The 19,975-nt window shown below is 30.1% G+C and overlaps 1 protein-coding gene across 1 annotated transcript; it reads right to left on the bottom strand.

Annotated features, from left to right (window-relative positions):
- Positions 1–8,042: 8,042 nt before the first annotated feature.
- Positions 8,043–19,720, bottom strand: LOC126768451 (protein lin-28 homolog). The gene is made up of 5 exons (XM_050486511.1): positions 19,681–19,720; positions 12,221–12,360; positions 8,590–8,762; positions 8,327–8,447; positions 8,043–8,126 (listed from the first exon to the last, which is right to left on the bottom strand). The coding sequence occupies exons 1-5, from the start codon at positions 19,718–19,720 to the stop codon at positions 8,043–8,045; spliced, it is 558 nt and encodes a 185-aa protein (XP_050342468.1).
- Positions 19,721–19,975: the final 255 nt, after the last annotated feature.

Below are 19,975 nucleotides of genomic sequence, written 5' to 3'. Positions count from 1 at the left end.
TTTTAACATATTTTAATATAAGCAGCCTGAAAAAAATGTTAAATTTACAATCATTGACAAATTAATCTGCAGGATAAAAAATCTACCGAATTTGTCGCGTAAAGTTACAATCTTTCCTATTTTTTTTTCTTATGTAAATTGGAACAAATAAATTAAATAAATAAACATTTTATCGTTGTATTTTTATATAAATTAAATTCTTGGTTTGTTATTACTAATCAAATCCTACATATCTGATGGATGACATACATATATGTATGCTACTATTATTATATTGGTAGTGGAAAATTTAAAAATAATTTAATTACTTCTTTTGTTACATTAATTTATATTACCAAATTTAAATGCATTCCATAGTATTTATTTTTTCAATTTCAATTGCTTGAGAAAAGCTTTTTTTTATTGTTTGTCGGGTTATTTTTAAATCAAATTTACGAAACATGGTTTTTACGTGGGTTAGTATATCAAACGTAATTATTTTATGGTATAACAACATTGAGATATTTCATAAAATATTGTCTACAAAATAATTCCTATTGAGATATTAAGAAGGGTTTATTTATAGAAGCCTAACTACCCGCCCCAACTTCTTACAGGTCAAGTTGATACAAAGTTACTTTCCCCCATTTTCCTTTCTTAAAGTTGAAATTTCTAAAAAATATTTCTTAGTAAATCCTTACATTTAAAAATAAACCCATATTACAAATTTCAGCGTTCTAGACCAAGTAGTTTTGGGCGTTTGTTGATAGTAATCAGTTACAGGGATAGACGATTCTATAAGTCTAATTACACGTTTTTAACAGTTTTAAAACTTTAAAAAAAAGAATTGACGCATTATTTTCTAATAGTGTGTACAAATTAATAAAATTGTTTATTTTATATGTCTATATATTGTATACTAACCGTTTATCATTAGCAGGATAATCAAAAGAATTCCTGAAAAATAAATAAGTAAAAAATGAAAGTTAATGGTACAAAAATGAATGAAATATTTTAAGCTATGAAGGTAATTTCTGAGTATTATCTATTTTTATGAAATAATAGATTACTAAACTAAATATCTAAATAAATTTAAGAGCTAAGCACATCGCAAAATCCTGCTAAAAATTAGTATTAATTATGATGATACAACGTGGCATGTTTCGAATCGAATGTATTATTCATCCTGTTTCGGGTCGTTACACAGGCGCGTTTTACATCCATGCGAGCAAAACTGCAGGCTTAACTAGTTTAAGTATTGAAATGCGAGAAAGAACTCCAAGTAAAACTGAGCAATATCTAATTAAAAGTAGTGATCCTATTAAATATAGTTAATTTTGTTTTACATTTTCAGTCAACTCATTAGATCATTGCTTTCATTATAATATATAGTTAAAAGGCATTACAGTTACTACAAAATATGATCTACATGCTATACTAACATTCAACTAATTATCTTCTCAAAATGTTAACAGCCTGTAAGGTGAACTCACCATATTATTTTAATGGTAGCATATACAGTCTAAAATGAATAACACTTTTACTCTATTAATTAGACTACTTCATGGTTGTGAATGATTGTTTTAATGTTTAATATTTAAATGCTTTGGTTCTTCATATTGAAGTATTGAATGTATGATGCTTCTAATAACTAAAAAGCTTAATCCTTAACTACCTACATTTGGATCAGACACTTAACTTACCATAAGCAAATTAATGCCAATTATTGTCCAAATTTGATATAATTTTTGAACTGTTCGACGATCTACGTACACATCGCATTTCGATACCCTATTGATTAAGATATATCTGTGTAAATTAATGTAAAAATAAACTGAAGAATATCATATTATAGGGACTATTATATCATTCACTAAGCAACATTGAATCCTTGTTCTATATTAACATATCATATATGAGTATTACATAAATTTGAATGTACATAGCTATTGAGATGCAACGCTACAAAGTCTAATTTGTTGAGAATTTCAAATTACTCAAGCAATTGTCTTTTTGCTAGAAGTCAATAGAAACAATATTCTATTTAGTCAGATGAGTTGATACGCCGGTATCAGATATAGAAAAATAATTGATTTATAATTCACTTGACAGATATATCTTAAGCACACCGTGTATATCTAATTATTTTATACAGAAAAAAACAAATATAGTTTTAAAACAAAAACCCTAAAAATAATAATCGATATGCTAAGACTCTAAACGGCGCTGAAAAGGAGATTTTGTAACGCTGTTAACGAGAAGTTATCGAGGAATGACATCGATGCATCCGGCTAGGGGGCGGGGAGGACCTTAAGATAAGGGAAAGCACATGAGCGCGTGTACAGCCTTGTTATGCACCTTTTAATAGATCTCGATACCGAATCTCTGATGGTCCAGAAAGTGAAACGTCAAATGATTTGCACTAAAGACTAGCGGGCGCGTGAGTGATGCCCAGTCGGTCGGAGCGCGGCGCGGCACACACTAGGGCGGGCGGACACGGCAGCGTTACGTCAGCGAGGGGCACGGGGCGGCGGGGCGTGTGAGGTCGGAGAGGGGGTGAGGGGAGCCCCGCACTGCTGCATCCTCGGGCGCCTATCTTCACCCGACTCGCCTGAAAAACGTGACATCTCTAGCCACCGACTGCCTCGATGTTCTCCAAGGACCGTGAATATCCACACGCAGTTATGTACTGCAAAATTTATTAGATAATTTCTTATGTAATATATCAAATTTTATGATTTGTGCTAACAATAAATAAGTCTTAATATGTAAATTGATGAATTACAAATGTTACATTTTGAAACATACAGAATTAATAATAATAAATTTATATAAATCAACAATCACATAAATAATTTAAAAGCCCTATTTTATTTGTCGAAATGGAATTATGAATGAAACGAACGACTATATTTTATGCTTAAAATATTTATGAGTAAGAACGTTTAATAAATACAGTTTTGACATTGCATAACTATTATTTTTAGTGTAAGGTTCTTCTCAATTAATCTTCTCAAAAAATCCTCTGAGAGTTTTACATTATCGCAAATGGGATAATTATTAACAAAAAATATAATATCCGAAGGCGAGATGGCCGAGTTCTAATTTTAGTCTTCTCATCTTTACCGTTGAGATTGAAGGTTCAAACCCGGGCAAATATGACTGAATTATCATATTTATTATAAAGTTTATAATTATATTATAAAGTTTTTAATTTGTATTATAATTCGTGGTACTCAGTTATTAGAAAAACATTGTAAGGAAAGTTTCATGTGTTGTGTAAAAAATATAACACATGTGTACGGTGGGTACGCAACTGGCATTCGAGCAGCGTGATGGAATAAGCAGCAAAGCTTATCTTCAAAAGTAAAAGAGTCCTTCGCCTAGAAGTTTTTACAGGCTTTATTTTTCTTTTACAATAAAATAAATAAATGTAAATTATTTTCGGTAGTTTTTTTTAAATTTGCCGGGAGGGCAAATGACTCTACACCACCTGATAGTAAGTAGTAAAGTCCAAACGCGACGACGGCCAGTACAGTCGAGAAGAATGTTCTGCACTATCCGACCCCGCCTTGCTGGCCCACAAGGCAGGAGTTGCCAAATTTCTTTGTGAGATGGAATTGATGACACAGTTAGGCGGTGACATCGAGAGCCAGCACGCGTAGACTTATGAAGGAAAGGAAAAGCAGGAATTATAGAGATTAATTCCTCAGAGCACACGCCGTGATACAGTCGATAGAAAGCGCTCAGCGCTCGACGCAATTGTAAAGGCTCGAGGGTATTAGTGACCTTTACGATGCTAATAATGTAAACCACACGTCGTTGCCACCGATCCAAAGCCTCCAGTAGGTACTTAGTGGAGCCATCCCAAAGGTGTCAGCAATATTCAACGTAAGACCGTACCTGTGTTTTGTACAACAGGCACAGTTGTTGTAGCGTGAGAAAACGCTACACCTTGTTCAGAACTCCGAGTTTCCGTGGAGCTGTTTTTATAACAGCCTCGATGTAATTAATCCCTTAGACTAAGGTCGCATTGAACGTCAATCCCCAGCATGGCGATTTTGCTTTGTATCTCGAGGGGAAAGTTGAACATGGTGACTTTTTTACTGTGAGAGCGCATACCTGTTATTTCTTGGCATTAAATTCAAAAAGATTATCAGAGCCCCATTTGGCGATGAGTTCTAACGTCCTATCGATGTATATCCTGTCGGTAGTTACAATATTTCAATTTTTTAAGCTAACAACTAAAATGAATTAATATCTAATAAACATACTTTTCGGCTATGGGGATGGGAATGATATAAAAATATTCTCTTGCTTTCGTAGCATCTTGAGCGGTTATTAAGAAAAATGTTTATTTTTAAATAACTTGGTTCTAAGCAGTTCTTACACTGAGTCTGAAAACTGATAGACCTGAACGCTCCACGGTCGTGAAGTGGATCTATAATCCGATAGGGAGTGTGTAGGGACTAAATAATACACTGTGTTTGTGCATACACTCATACACTGCCGTTGGGGTTGAAACATATTAAAAAATAATATAATAAATAAAATCTTTTTGAGATAATCAAACTCAATCAAAAATCAGCTATGACGAACAAATAAGCTTCACTCGTACCAAGTTTACAAAATCTCTGACTTAATCATAATTGACAAAACTACTAATATTGCTATATTTTTCTTATTTGTGAGGTTAAGCAGACTAGCAAGTCTATCGGTGCTGTGTACTTAAGATTGTGTAGCAAATAAATCACCAGATGATCATAGGCTAACTAAAGCTTTCAAATAACATGCTGGTCCCGCAGTGCGGGAATTTTCATATATTAAGCTGGAAAAAACAGATGATTGAATTATTTTTATAAAGACTAGTTCAGATTAGGGGTGATAATCAGAAACACAAATTTCAGGAAATAAAAGACCAATTACATTTTATAATTTATTTTTCTTTGAAAAATAAAAAGAAAACAAAATTTAAACTCTAAACATAAGACAGACAAAACCTTTAATCATTCAGCATTCAAAGATAGAATGACAATAATAGCTAGACTTTGTATACGTTTAATATTAACTTATCAATAAACTCTAAATTTTATTAAATTATGAGGTAGATGATTTCAAATAGTCTTTAAAATCTTATAAATAACTACATTATGCTTATATATTAAAATTAGAAACCCGTATTTGTAATACCTAATTTTAGATTTCTCTTCAAAGTATTGCTTGCTGTTTGAAACATTCTTACCCGTCTAATCTTGTTTTTGTAGAACACATTTAAAATATCCATAAATGTTACAAATATATTATGCATAAATATATGTTTAAAAGTTTTTTTTGATTGAACAAATTAAATTTATGTTTAAAATGCAAACAATGTAAGTGGTATTTTTAAGACATCCATTTTACAGGTCATTAATATAATATAAATTAATCCTAAGTGTAATAAACGATGTGGGCAATTCACCAAAAATTAATATGTATATAATTCTTTGATATTTTAGTATCTGTTTTTGTATTTTCGAAAATTAAAACTAGTCAAAAACTAAGGGCTAATGTTGAAATATTTTTTTATCAATAATTTTTCCGATATATTTTCCATACAAGTAATATTTGTTTTTATTAAACGTCACTTAGCATATATACTTAACCTATTTATAAAAAAAAATCGATGGGTTTTTGTTTTATTGGCATTGTTAAAAACATTAATAATTTTAACCGAGTAGATTGTAGAAAAATTGTTTAAGCAGAAATTGTTAATTTTGTTAAATAATTTTTCAGGGTTAAAATTATAACTATTTTATCGCTGGCACCATAGCTAAAAACAGACAATTCTATAATAATTTAATGTAAATAATTACAATCTAAACATTATAAAATATTGCAAAAGCATTCAATCCACTTTGGCACATTGAGTTGCACTTTATTGACCTTTAAATATCTTTATATAAAAAGTTTGTTTCGTTTGGTTATCTGTAGTTCCATAGTATTCACGTTTCTTTAATGGAATTTTGACTAAAATATTTCTTAAGCTGGATTTAACTTAGACAAATGAAAAACAACGTTAAATAAAAATGTCGTTTGCACTGAACACTCTTACTCCTCCACTCTTAGTACTCCTAACCCTTTGAAACATTCCCTTCACTACTTGGACTTTAACCCTTCTATACTTAGACTATTTCAACATGAAGTTCTTCTCATGTTTATAATAGTTATATCAAACGAATGAAATATAAATTTTAATTATTTATATTATTCTATTTCTTAAGCAGAAAATTATGATTCCATAACCTCGACGAACGGAAAATAAATTAATAAAGTAAGTTAAGTAGATAAAGATATTTGTTTCACACAAATATAACTTATCGCTACCGTTAGTGCCAATTGTTTTGTATAAAATGATCAGAAGTATGTAAGAAATTTCCTAGTTATATTAATGAAAATAAATTTTGTGTTTCATTTGAGAAAAAGATAAACTACATAGTTACTAGTAGTTATCTAATGCAATAAAAATTCCAAGCCGGTGACTCAATGAAATGTTAAAACATTACGATTAAAAAGTGCCTATAAGAGCATAATCAAACTCAAACAAAATCTAATTTTGGAAAATGTAATACATGTATATATTTTCCATTCTGCTGTTTTATTGATAACTGATATAATAACATAACTTCTAAATCTAATATAATGCATATTTATATATAGAAAAATTACAGCAACATAATTATGACATTCTGCAGTTTTAAATTGGGACTTCAATTTTTATTAAACATTTTGCATTACACTAGCACTTCAAGCAACGAAAACGTTTAAGAACTTAAATTGTAATTTGGTGTAAAGATAGTACCTTTCCTATATTAACCTATTTTTATAATAAAGAATAGTATTCTTGATTGAATCATATTAGATTAAGATTTATTAAAGTATTTATTATTATATGAGGCGTTGAATTAATTTGGCTTGAACTTGAAACTATACACACTTATGTCTCTCTAAGAAAACAGCATTGAACTTTTTCAATAATTTGGCCTCTCAAATATCGAAAGGGGTGGTAATATAAGGGCTTACATTTAGTTGGATAATGAAAGTAAATATAATATTATATATAATATACAACGAGTGCCTGTTTCTTATAAAAATAACCGGTAATCCCTAAATTTACTCTGATGTAAATAAGTATGGTATATATTCTAGTCAAATATATGTAAAATAACATAATTTCCTTGAGAAAATATGAGCTCTAAGGGATAGTAAAACTTCATGTTAAAACAACAAGCAAAAGTCTTTATAGCTCATTATAATATACTTAAATCCGTAAAAAGTGATTTTTTTACGAGCATGACATCAAAATGTTATGTAAAAACTGCATTTTATTCTCTAACCACCAATTCAGGCGTTATTAGCAATCAGGTTTACTTATATAACTAAATACTGTACGCTCATTGATCGCTTTTGCACTATCGGCTACACTCGACCAGTGACCGTTCAGATTAAGTCAAATTAGTTAGTCTAACTTTGATCAGCGTTTTACTAGGCTAATAGCTGGCTCCTCGAACTAGTAAACGCTAGTTGTAGCTAAATTTAAATCGAAATCATTTTTGCATATTAACCATAACCGTGTATAGGTCTCATTAAAAATAGCTTTAAACTAAATTATTACTTAAAATCGATTGTAATAGAATATAGTAACAAAATTAATAATAATCATAGAAACACACACAACTTTGGGTATACAATATTATGTAATATTAAAGGTATCGAACACTCGAACACATAAAATTTGTACTACGTTACATTTTGCAAACTTAATCTTAAATCATAAAATCTTAGAGTAAAATAGATTTGTACTGATCAGTCTTCTACTTTTAAATGTATATTGAATCTTTGTAAAAATGAGGTAGATAGTTATTAAAATTAAGTATACAAACACTATTCACGTCGATTTTCGTCATCTGTTCCGCTGTTCGTCTTAAGTTATATAATAAAATATTAAATGCCACCAGAAAGAAAGATATTGAATAAAATTTAAAAATTTAAATCAAACATGAACGACGAATTATAATGTATTGTTACGGCTGCTGAGGACTACCCTGCGGGCTTTCTTGGGAACTGCTTGAATTCTTCGATTGCGAATCATCCTTTCTTTTCTCCACCTTAAATAATAAAAAAAAACCTTTTTAAAATATGATGTCATAACTCATATCGAAAGTAATAAGAAATTGTTTATACTTAAATGCTCTGAACGTACCTTGCAGGCAATTGTTTTATAATATACTTATATTATAGTAGCTATTTTAGATACTTATTTACTTGTAGTGAATTTATCATTAAATTAAATATAAACAAGTAATACCTTTACTGGACAGTCCGCTATGAGGTGATCCTCACTCTTGCAATTGTGACATCTCTTTGGTTGTGGGCCCATGCTACATTTGGCGGCTATGTGATTTGCGAATTCACCACAGTTGTAGCAACTAAAATAAATCAAATTAATGAGAATCTCTTTGTAATTATTGTATTTAATGCAAGTCCTTGTAAATTATTCCAGCATATAATAAACGTTTTTGAATTATCAAAGATTATTTAACACATTTTGGCTTATTACAAAATATTCACCGTATCTTTCTGAATCGTTTTTTCGACAGCGGACGCCGATGTGAACCTTGACAGTCGACGGCGGATGGCCCGGAGACACGCGTTGCTTCCAGCCCTTTATCCGACTCTTTGCATTCGAACTCCACTAGTTCTTCATCTCCCAATGATCTAAAGCCTGGCATCTGGATGACGCTCTGAAAAAAAAAAGTGTAACAATAGCTTCGATAGTTGATAACGAGTAGATTAAAGACATGAGAAAACATTAATAGTGCTTACAAAATGTTTGATAGAAAGAAGTGGTATTCAGAAAAAAAATCAAATTATAAATGCACAGAATTATGAAGTTTTTTTCTAAAAATACCATATAAAATCGTATTTTTAATTAAAACAAAAAAGATTTTTTATTTATTTGACGATACAATTATAGTATCCAATTTTCTTTTGTTACCTCTTATTATGAGGGAGTTCGACTATACATATTTATTATTCAGTATTTTTCTTATCTTTATAAATCATAGTTTAACATTCCCTGGTATAATAAAACATTTATATCGTCTATAAGTTTATAAAATAAAAATAAAAGTGATCTCGTTAATATTAGTAATATATTTAATTCGGCCTCAAGTAAAAATTGTTTTAAATCAATTTCGTATTTATTAATATAAACGTAATTTTAGCATAATTAACAATACGTATGAGAAATCACAAAATAATGTCTGTCTATACGTAGGTCGTACATCAGAAATTAATACTTGTTAAATAATAAATGATAGTCTGATGATAGCATACCTGGATTAACATATATTTCTATATTTATCCCAGAAATAAACAATTGTCATAATAGTGAAAATATCGCATCGTCAACTCCTTTTATACATAAAATCAAGTTACGATATTTATATATAATATAAAAATATACATATGAATATTCAGATATACTATTAAATCTCATTTCTCATTTTCGATGGTAATATAAAAAAATATTTAAATTACATAATATAACTGCACCGGAGTTGACTTATAAAGGATTATTTATTATTACTATTAATTTTTTTATGGAATAGGTAGGTAGACAAGCAAATGAGGCACCTGATGATAAGTGGTCACCATCGTCCATAGAGCACCATTAGAACTGAAAGAAATGTTAACCATCGCTTAGATCACCAATTCACCACCAACCTTGGAAACTAAGATGTTATGTTCCATGTGCCTGTAATTACTCATTCACCCTTCTGGAACACAACAATATCAAGTACTGCTATTTTGCAGTAGAATATATGATCAGTGGGTGGTACCTACCCAGACGAGCTTGCACTTAGCCCTACCACCAGTAAAATCTGCTTTATTTTTATTTTTTATGTTATACATCCTTACATCACCAATGCACTACCAACCCTGGAAACGAGACTTGTTATATCCCTTGTACCTGTAATTATTGTGCTTAGCTTATAAAGAAGTATTAATGCTTGTTTTTTTGTGCGTATTCCAAACGTTTGCGTATCATTTATACGATTCCACAGAAACTTTGTACCGTAGTTGGCACGCGCATATCACAGTACTTACGTACTCTTATCAAAGTACGAAACGATTTACAAAGAAATTAAACAGGGAATGCATGTCGGCCATTAGTACCTACAACATTATTATTAGTGCCATATTTTCATTGGAGATTAGTTTTGATTCGATAGGAAAATCCCCATTCGTTTGCTTTGAATAATACTCAATTTTAAAACTTACACAATATAATTATGACGTTAAAGTCAAACATTTTAATTCGCCGAAACAGCTATGTGGGATTTATGAAACTTAGGATTCGAGACTAATCGTAATTGTATAATCGCAGACAACATCGCGGCATATAATATACTGTACAAAGACACCGTTTTTTTTGCTAATCGTGCAAACTGCTTAACATCAATGTGTCGTTCTCACGACCCAACTTCATACCATCGATAGCCAGTTTGGTTTCCAACATTAACCGGATTGATTTAATTTTTAGTTTAGATTACGCTCGATAATGTAATTTAAGTGAATAAATTTAAGTTACCCTTCGAAAGTCACCTTTTTAATTAGGTTGACTTGTTATTTAATTGCTTTACTAGTATATTAATAACAACATTATGTACCTCTAAAATATATGTATAACATTCTACAATGATGATAAATCGGAAACTTGTTACTCCGAGGTACTATTTTGATAAAATAAGTAAATATGTACAATCATAGCCTACTGACAGTAGTTTTCTTTACTAACTATGTCTGTACAGCTATATATATCGTTCGTTACTAAATTCTACTTAATTTGGCAGTAATCGTGGGGAAAATTGCATGTGTCGGATGAAATTCGGCCACATGTGTATCCCAACCAACCCGGATGGAATAAGCTCCAAATCGTCCCCACAATAGCCCAGAAGGACAATTAGATGTTTTTACTTTATTTATTTATTTTGCATTTTTATTGTGATCGGCCTGATTAATAGATTTATATAAATACGTATTTACTTAAATTTTTAGAAACTATACAATATTCATTTAGGTGGATGATGTTAGGACAAAAATACAATCTCTTATTAGAAGTAAGTATTTACTGTAAGAAATCACTTTTAAGAAGATATTAATATTTTAAAACAATTGAGTATGTAATGTTCTTCGATCAGCCTCTAATAATTTCTACTGAACATTCCTGCAAAAATCATATAAGTCGATTATCAAATTTAATTAGTATACTAAGAGTACCTTTACTTAAACTAAATGTATTTGGATATAATTTTCAATGATATATAAATATGAACTATCCGTTTACCTCCTTTGAGTATACAAAGTTGATGTAGCACGCGAGCAAGGTAATTGGCAATTTAGTTTAGACAAGATGCAATATTGGATATTTTCCCAACATAAAGAGAAATGTTATAAGTTGCTTTGTCGTATTAGGATGTGGTAGTTATATATATATACGACATTTAATATATATATATATATATATATATATATATATATATATATATATATATATATATTAAATGTCGTATATATATTAATTTTAAATAAATGTCGTTCTCTTTTAATATTTGAGAATTTCTAATAATATTTTTGTTTATTTCGTTTAATACTACCCTAACTAGTTTTATAGAAAGTGATAACTATTATTTTAGTCTTACTATTACATTTGAATATAATTAAATATCGCTATTAAAATGATTAAAATTACAAGACATTACCAGAAAATACTCTACCTTATTACAACAGATGTAGTCGTGACCTAATATTAATTTTACCGCTAGCGTTGTTACAGTGGGCCGAAGTACAAATTTGGTGGCATAAATGTATAGAAAAAACATCCGGACTTGATAAGCCGAACAAACAAACAAGCACGCTATCGGCCCGACCGCTAGATACGTAGCGTGTTTTCTCAATGAATATTTTTTTTACCAAATACCGAGAAACTTGTCGATGAGACAGTTGTGCAATACTATGCTTCAAATTTCATTAATGTGTGACAATTTACCGTCTGGTATTCTAACCAGACGGTAAATTTAAATTTAAAAATATGAGAAGATGTGTTGATACCTACAATTATATTCAGATGTTATTCTATATTATATTTGCTCAAGCCTCCATTGTACATCATCTGTTAATCACCGTAAATAATCACCTGATGAACGAAGACATCCTGACCGCCATCATCAGGGGTGATGAACCCCCAGCCCTTAGAAACATTGAACCATTTGCAACGACCTCGCCGCGTCACGCCTGTCACGGCTGCCACTTCGCTGCCGCTCACGCTCCCGGCACCTGTAAAAACAAAAAATATATAGTTCATATTTACAAAAAAATGATGACGAAGCCTCAATATTTACACCAAACACCATTGCTTCAAATATTTTTTATAACACTAATAACTTAAATTAATGAGATTTTTAAAAATAAAATTAACTAAGTTTTATCAAAAGTAATTAAGCGTAAAGGTTAATACTTAAAAGTTGTCAAGTGGCAAACACAAAGGTAAGGTACTAACTAATATTTACAATTATTCAATATATTTGACTTGACTATTTAATTTATTCACATACAAAAGGTACTTTTATTTAAATAAATAATCTTACTATTTTACTTTTTTTTTCTATTTTCGTCTCTATTAGACGGCATTAATATATGTTTTTAATAATAAATTTTATACTACTTCTCAATAACGTATATTTCGATTTGGATAATTCAAACTGCGTTATATTTATAGAAATTTGAGCAAAATTAGTTATTTTTTATCATTGAAATAAGTTCAGTAGTTTCTCAGTGACATAAAAATGCAGCTTTCATTAACGCGCAACTTACATACAAACTGACGTTCGCCCACTTCTTGATAACTGCAGGTCAAATTATTTGACACGCGGTATTATTCCTTATCAGAATTTATAAAATATTCATTTTAAAGGTTGTCTGAAAATAAATATTACGATTTCCACGCAAGTTGGACTTGTTTTTTTCTGACATATATTACACGATGTTTTTTAAAAAAAAAACCTAAGAGCTCGATGGTAAATCGAATCGCATATTTGGTTACTGTTGCTCGTTTTAAATTATACTAATCCTATTTGAGAAACACATATCCATAGGTCTTTCTTTACTTTTGTCACTGTTGTGAGCGGCATTAACTTAAAAAAATTAACTTGAGTGAATAAAAAAAAGGACCTAAATAGCTATAATAATATTATATTTTGATTATGTTACGGGCAAATCAACTTCCTTCGTCCACATTACTACTCGCTATTCGAAAAAAGAAAAAATATTCTTGTATTAATTAAGTAGTCTCGATAATAACAGAAAATGCACTAAAAATCAATCAAGTTTTATATGTATGTAGGATACGTATAAGCTGTTTGAAGTCGGTGCCAAGCCCTTTAAACTAGCCCGCGACTCGCAAACTATCGTCGCTATTATTCAATAACATAATTTGTAGGTAACTTCACTGTAATTATAATCGTTATTATTAATGTACAATTTATATTTATTTATATTTCTCATAGATTCTTTGGAAAAACCAAAGAAAGAATAAAATACATAGACACTGCCTTCAGTTAGTTTTGTGACTTATATAAATTTAGTGTTATTTGCAGTTGTTTACAAATTAATATATTCATTTAATTAAAAATCTATCTTTTAACTACCTTCAACAGGTTTCTTATATGCAAGCGTGCTACATCCTAGACCGTGTCGATGCTTAACATCAGGCAAGTCAACGATCAAACGTTGGCCTATTAAGTGTAAAAAAAACCTTCTTAGCTAAATGTTTTTGTACAAAATTATAAAATAATCCATGTTTTCTATTATGCCTTAAATATGCTGAAATAAAAAATTATTAACATTCTGCCAATTTCCAAACTCCAATATTTCTTACAAGATATACTGTGATAAATGTATACTATATATATAATTACTGTGATAAATGGTGACAAGTATACACGAATAGACAGATACAAAAGTTATTTCATTGTTCAACAAATTTTTTTTTTCATTGTTCAACAATTAATGTTTTTTATGTTAATAATAAATGAAACATAATTGACATGATAGTTAAATCTTAAATTAAACATAGTTTTAAGATTGTAAAGCTATTGCTTACGTATACTCTTATATGTGTTAAGACTGTTATATCTTATAAAGTAATAATTTTTAAAAATAAATTGTAAAATAACTTCCACAATACATACGCAATCCTTCAACTATATCCAACGACTATTTAAAAGAAAAAAAAAATAAAACAAAATTTTACACAAATCACAAATTATACTAATTAACAATGATTACATTACTCCTGCGTAGGGGGCCCAATAAAAATTATCAAATTAATTTGTATGTTATGTTAATATTAGAAAATATTCCAACTTTTATTACTTTTAATATTCTATTAATCAGTACGATTATTAATGTAGGACAGTCTTATATAGTACTAGTATACATATAATTATAATGACTAAAACGATTGCATTTCTATGTATATCGTTGACCTTATCTACATTTCAAAACATTAATTTGTTAGAGCCACCTGAAGGAACTTAGAGAAAGTTGTAATTGAATTTCAAAACGAACACACATTTGACTAGTTGTGTGATTGCATTAAGTGGATCGTCCCCTCTTTTAAATGCATACATATTTAGACATTTTACCGTTCGAAAATCTATTAGCAATAAATAAGGGCCCACGATCGTTTACAGGACTAAGAAAGGGTATACTATTCCCCTTATCGGCTTCTTCACAAAAAATAACGTGGGAACCGAATGAAAGAATGAGTTCTTCTTTTTATGTGTAGATATCACTATAGCTGTTAAGGTTGAAGAACTTATTTTAGAGGGATTAATAATACCGATGCGTACCTTAATTAAATAATCCCACAAAAAGAAAAATGTCATTTCAAATAAAACTGAAATACGAGATAAAACATTTTGAGTTGATCGAATGACCTAAGAATGACAACTAACGAAAATATTTCCGCAAAATGCGTCACTACAACTTACTATTTTAAAAATGTGACCACTTCCGGAAATCGGTACTATTGATGACTAATTTTAATTTTATTTAAAATTATATCAAATACAGTTACACTATTAATACAATACTGAAACAAATAAAAACCAAAAAACATTAAATTATTTTAAAAAATTGGGAAAGTAATTAAACTGGTACATTACCGATTAAAACCCTATTGTAGACAAAAGGAAACAATGATTTGTCAATTAAAACTAACTCGTATTCATTGTGGTTTAGATATAAATCATTTGTTACATTCGTTTATTATTTTCTGTTCGCTAATTTAAATGTATCTGTGTGCTGGTACGTACGGGTAAGCTAAGCATATTATTTCGGGCTGTAGCGGCGGTAGGTAAAAGCGGCAACACACGTGGCGGCGACGGTGGGGACTCGAAGAATGTGTGGTATTTAGGTTGCGTTTCTGGTACCTCTTCATTCACTGCCGTAACACTGCACCTTGCCGTGCCTCGCCCCCCGATGCCTTGTCGTCAAGAATCAACCGCACACAAGTAGATACTCAATATTTATTATGCCCTATACTGTATTAATGAGGAAACGTAAATTTCGTTTTGAGTTTTACTATTTCGTCATGTGCATGTTTACATGCGTTAAATATAAATATGTATAAAGTGAAAATGGATAGGCACATGTTGTGTATTACACAATTAATATACATATTTTTTTCAAATACATATCACTAAAATATTTATACTAATTAATCTTATTGAAGTAAAATGGTAAATACATATTTTTGTACTTTTACATGAAAAAAACTTTTTGAATGTCTCTCTTTATGAACAAAAAAACTAAAACGAAACAAGTTGAACAACATTGTTACAATTAAAAGTAAAAGGTATACTACAGCATTTTAATTAAAAAATACTTTACCGCCGAAAAAGTTTTATCAATCCAAATCCGGTCTATTTTAAGTGTCACGGTACCGTTCAAGAACTCATTGAAGAAAGTTTTTATCTTTTTTTAGTTTTAGTTTGAATGAGATATATGCCCAAACACATTCACTCGCTACTACAGTATTAGTGTAATGGACTTGTAGAAGTAATATTTGTTCAAAACATTCCGAAATAAAGGGAAGTGGTATATTCGTACAAAAGGGATTGACGTACTTCCTCAAGTGATTGTTGGTCTGTCTCGATTAAAATGTATAATAAAGGTACTACGTGTACATTCATGCCCTTTTATTATTACCTCGTAATTGTATGGATGTAATAGGCGTACATTATAAAAAATGGCTAAGTTATAGACATTTCATATAAAATATATTCGTGTTTAAATTTAAAAAATCAAACGTGTTAAAATGTATTAAAGAAATGAATAAGTTTAGTTTTATCGTTATACCCTGCTAACGTCTTTATAGTAGGTCTAAATTGTTTTTTCAATATCCATTTGCCCTAATATTTCTGCTACATATACAGTTATAACATAACGATGTTAAGTTATAACATCTGAAATTGAATGTATAAGCATATAACAAGGGATCATGTTATTATATTCCATTTATTGTGAATATAGGACAAGTGCAAGCGGTAGTAGCGCAGGCGCATCCGAGTCGTGTATCTGTTATGTTTACTCAGCGTGGCGCGCGTGAGTCGACGCCCGACACCGCGCGCCCGCGCCGCACTGCCCGCATCTACGCCCTACCACTAAAACATACACTTAGGAATTTCAAACTTATACGCCTGCTTAACTTTTGATTGCATTCCATTAGACTGTGCCCTCAAATATTTGTACATAAAATATTCACTAGTTTCATTTTCAGACTATTTAACGCCAACATTCTTCGGCTTATTTGATTTATCAAGTTGTTCATAGAAATGTATAAATTATCTTCGTTAATCGTATAGCGTCATAGAAACTAGAAAATAGAGCATAAAGGAAATTAAAATATAATAGAGACTAACCTTTAACGACACAAAATGTACACTTCCATTATAGAGTATGTTAATAAAATAGATATTCAAAGGTACTTCAAAGGTACTAGTTCTTAGAAAATCAGTGTGGTTGTAGTTAATTATAATTTATATGTATAAGAAATACACTTCTAGGCATAAAAATAGACTTTAAATATTTGAAAATTCACTCAAGTACATCTACGTAACACGAGGGAGATATCTTGACATTCCTGGTTTATTGTTAGTTCCAACAGATTAACCTAAGAGTATTTCGAAACTCTGGTTAAATTAAGCTGACTTATTTTAAAGCAGGAAGGGGAACCTAAATATTTTTACAAGAATTAAATATTTATAGCTTTTGTTACTTATATATATTTAAACAAAAGCGATATTTTATAATGTAGCTACATCACTAACTTTTGATAGGGTATACTTGTAAGAATTTCAAGCATTAAAATGTATTAAAAAATAAATGGTTTTTAAAATCGTATTTTATGAAAAATTTTGATGATCGCTTTAAGTATTAATGTTTCACAAATTTGTTACATTTATATTGTAATCTTTTTATTGCAATTTTTTTATGAAATATTATGAAAAAAAAAATAATTTTTTAATAATAATGTAAAAAAAATACGTGCTAAATTAGTTAATAGATACATAAAGATAGACAAACATTAAAGAGATAGATAGATGAAACGCATTGTTCGTTATAAAAAGTACATTTATTATTGTTCTTAATTTAATCTAAATACCTATTAGCATAATAGACGTTAGAAAAAATAAAACAATGTAAGTACAAGACAGGTAGGTGACATTTAAACTAATTCATTTTATCTTATTATGGGTGTGTCGCCAAATTGGCATTCAAACAATTTACAATAAATTAATTAATATGATTTAAAACAGTTAAATCTAAGAATTTTCAATTAAAAAGCAACATAAAAGTTAAGTTCTATAAAAAGTTTAACAATTTACGTTGGCTCCAATTGTATATATATTTCCGGTCACAAATATTTTACTACAAGTTATAACTACACATTGGGGCGGCGCGGATCAAATAAAGCATTACGCCAAGTATTTTAAATAACTTAAAGTATAAACGAAAACGAGTCGTAGCGGTCTCGATTGACATGAATTGAATAAGAATTCATTTAAATAGAAATGCACATAGCTCAGTATTCCGTTATATCTTGTTATAGTCATTTAATAAATTACTTATCAAATATTTTTTATGCATTCCGATATTATCGAAACTCAAGTTTTATTTTATGAGAAAACGTAAATTTTAATTTGTCGAAGCAAAGTAATGTAAAAGTAGCAGCGTTAACGCACCAAAAAAAACTGCGCTCCGTAAGTAGATTTTAAGAATATTGTGCCATTCACTGCTTTTTTGCTATTATCAATCGCAGGTATGGAATTTAAACATGAATCATCGTCAAGTGGCGCTTGCGTTCGGGATCTTTACCTAGGAGTGAAAGAGATGGTTAAATGTACCACCATTCAGACTTAATTGACTGGTTACGGGCTCGTACCCTGCCGTAGGGACGTAGCGTTACTTAACATCGACTTTCTAAAAATTCCAAATAGGTATTTCTTATGTCACTCTTCATGAATAACAATTCCTTTCGGAAATAACGCGCTCATGACTTACATTTATTTACTACAACTACTGGTGTTGTTAGTGAATAAAGTGTTACAGCTACTCATTGAAATTCAATCATATTTATTATTCTTTTATGTAATAGAAATTTCCAAATAATATAATGCTATACGAAATGTATTTAGAAAAAATATATCGATAGGTATGATCTTCACTACTTGTTTGGTATGTCAACTCCAAAAACACGTAGTAGAAGAATGGTGGGGAATGGCGATTACAATCCTCCGAAAATGCAGTCACTCAAAAACGCACACCGATTTCGTATATCCCACAAATTAAAGAAATGTTAAACGTTACTGAAAAATAATCTTTAATATAACTATTTTAAAGTTCAAAGCTGAATATAACGCACATGTCCTACGCCCGTAAGTAACTTAAACGAAATTCTATGGTCGGTACGAGTATAGTAAACAATTTACGGCATGATGCGTACCGTGTTTGATAATACGTTCCCAATTCTGTTTTAGTAAAATAGTACGATGTTTATTTTAAGATAACTGTATCTACGCAACAATATTTACAAGGCAACAAAACTACGCGTAAATTAAAAATATACATTTTGTATCACCTATTAGAAGATTTTAAAATTATCGTTATTATTGATTTAATATATTAAATTATATTTATAAAATATAAAATTTATAGCTAAACTATCGTAATTACAAAAAAATAATTAGATAAATGTTTTTGTTGTTGTAGATGTTTCGAAGTAAACATGGTACGCATATGTGCGACATCAATGAACGAGACCATTAACCTCAATTCAAATAATTTCAATGATGTTGTAAACAATTTCTATGATTGGCTTCCCAGGCCCTACAAGTCACACATCCGCTCGATAAGGCCACAAGTTCCAATACATAGAATAGCTTTAGAGGTAATAGGTTCTTTATAAACACCTTACAAACAGACAAATAGAGGAAACAAAAACATATAAAATATGTTACCAAATTAAAAATTAAATTGAATTTGTAAACAAAAATTACATGTACATATAATGTTGTATTTTTGTATACTTACTTAAAGACGGAACTGCATTTCCGTCTTCCCTCCCGCTCATGTTAACTGAATTATCTCAACTTGCACCACTAATATCACCTCTGCGTACCATCCATCCTCCGCGTGCACGAAATACACTTTTAGTTACAGTTTATTTAACGCTTATAATTTTGTGATATAAAATTTAGTTATCAACTATCAAAATTCGTAGAGTGCATGAGATAGGACGCGCGTGCGCGCGAAGCGACCAACAACGCGTACGCAGGTCGACTGCATCGAAAATGAGTAGCAGTGGTGAGGAGTCGACGACGCGCGG

Source organism: Nymphalis io, chromosome 5 (genome assembly GCF_905147045.1).
Source record: "Nymphalis io chromosome 5, ilAglIoxx1.1, whole genome shotgun sequence".
In the NCBI taxonomy this organism is placed as follows: Eukaryota; Metazoa; Arthropoda; class Insecta; order Lepidoptera; family Nymphalidae; genus Nymphalis; species Nymphalis io.
Note: the sequence above shows the minus strand (reverse complement) of the source record. Positions and strands in the feature narration are given on the sequence as shown.

Bases quoted from the DNA above. Each gene is read 5' to 3' on its own strand.
- LOC126768451 (XM_050486511.1), bottom strand. From the start codon at position 19,720: ATGAGCGGGAGGGAAGACGGAAATGCAGTTCCGTCTTTAA. The intron at 12,361-19,680 runs GTAAGTATACAA...TTGTTTTTACAG, and splicing joins AAATGCAGTTCCGTCTTTAA to GTGCCGGGAGCGTGAGCGGC. The intron at 8,763-12,220 runs GTGATTATTTAC...TTTTTTTTTCAG, and splicing joins AGGATGTCTTCGTTCATCAG to AGCGTCATCCAGATGCCAGG.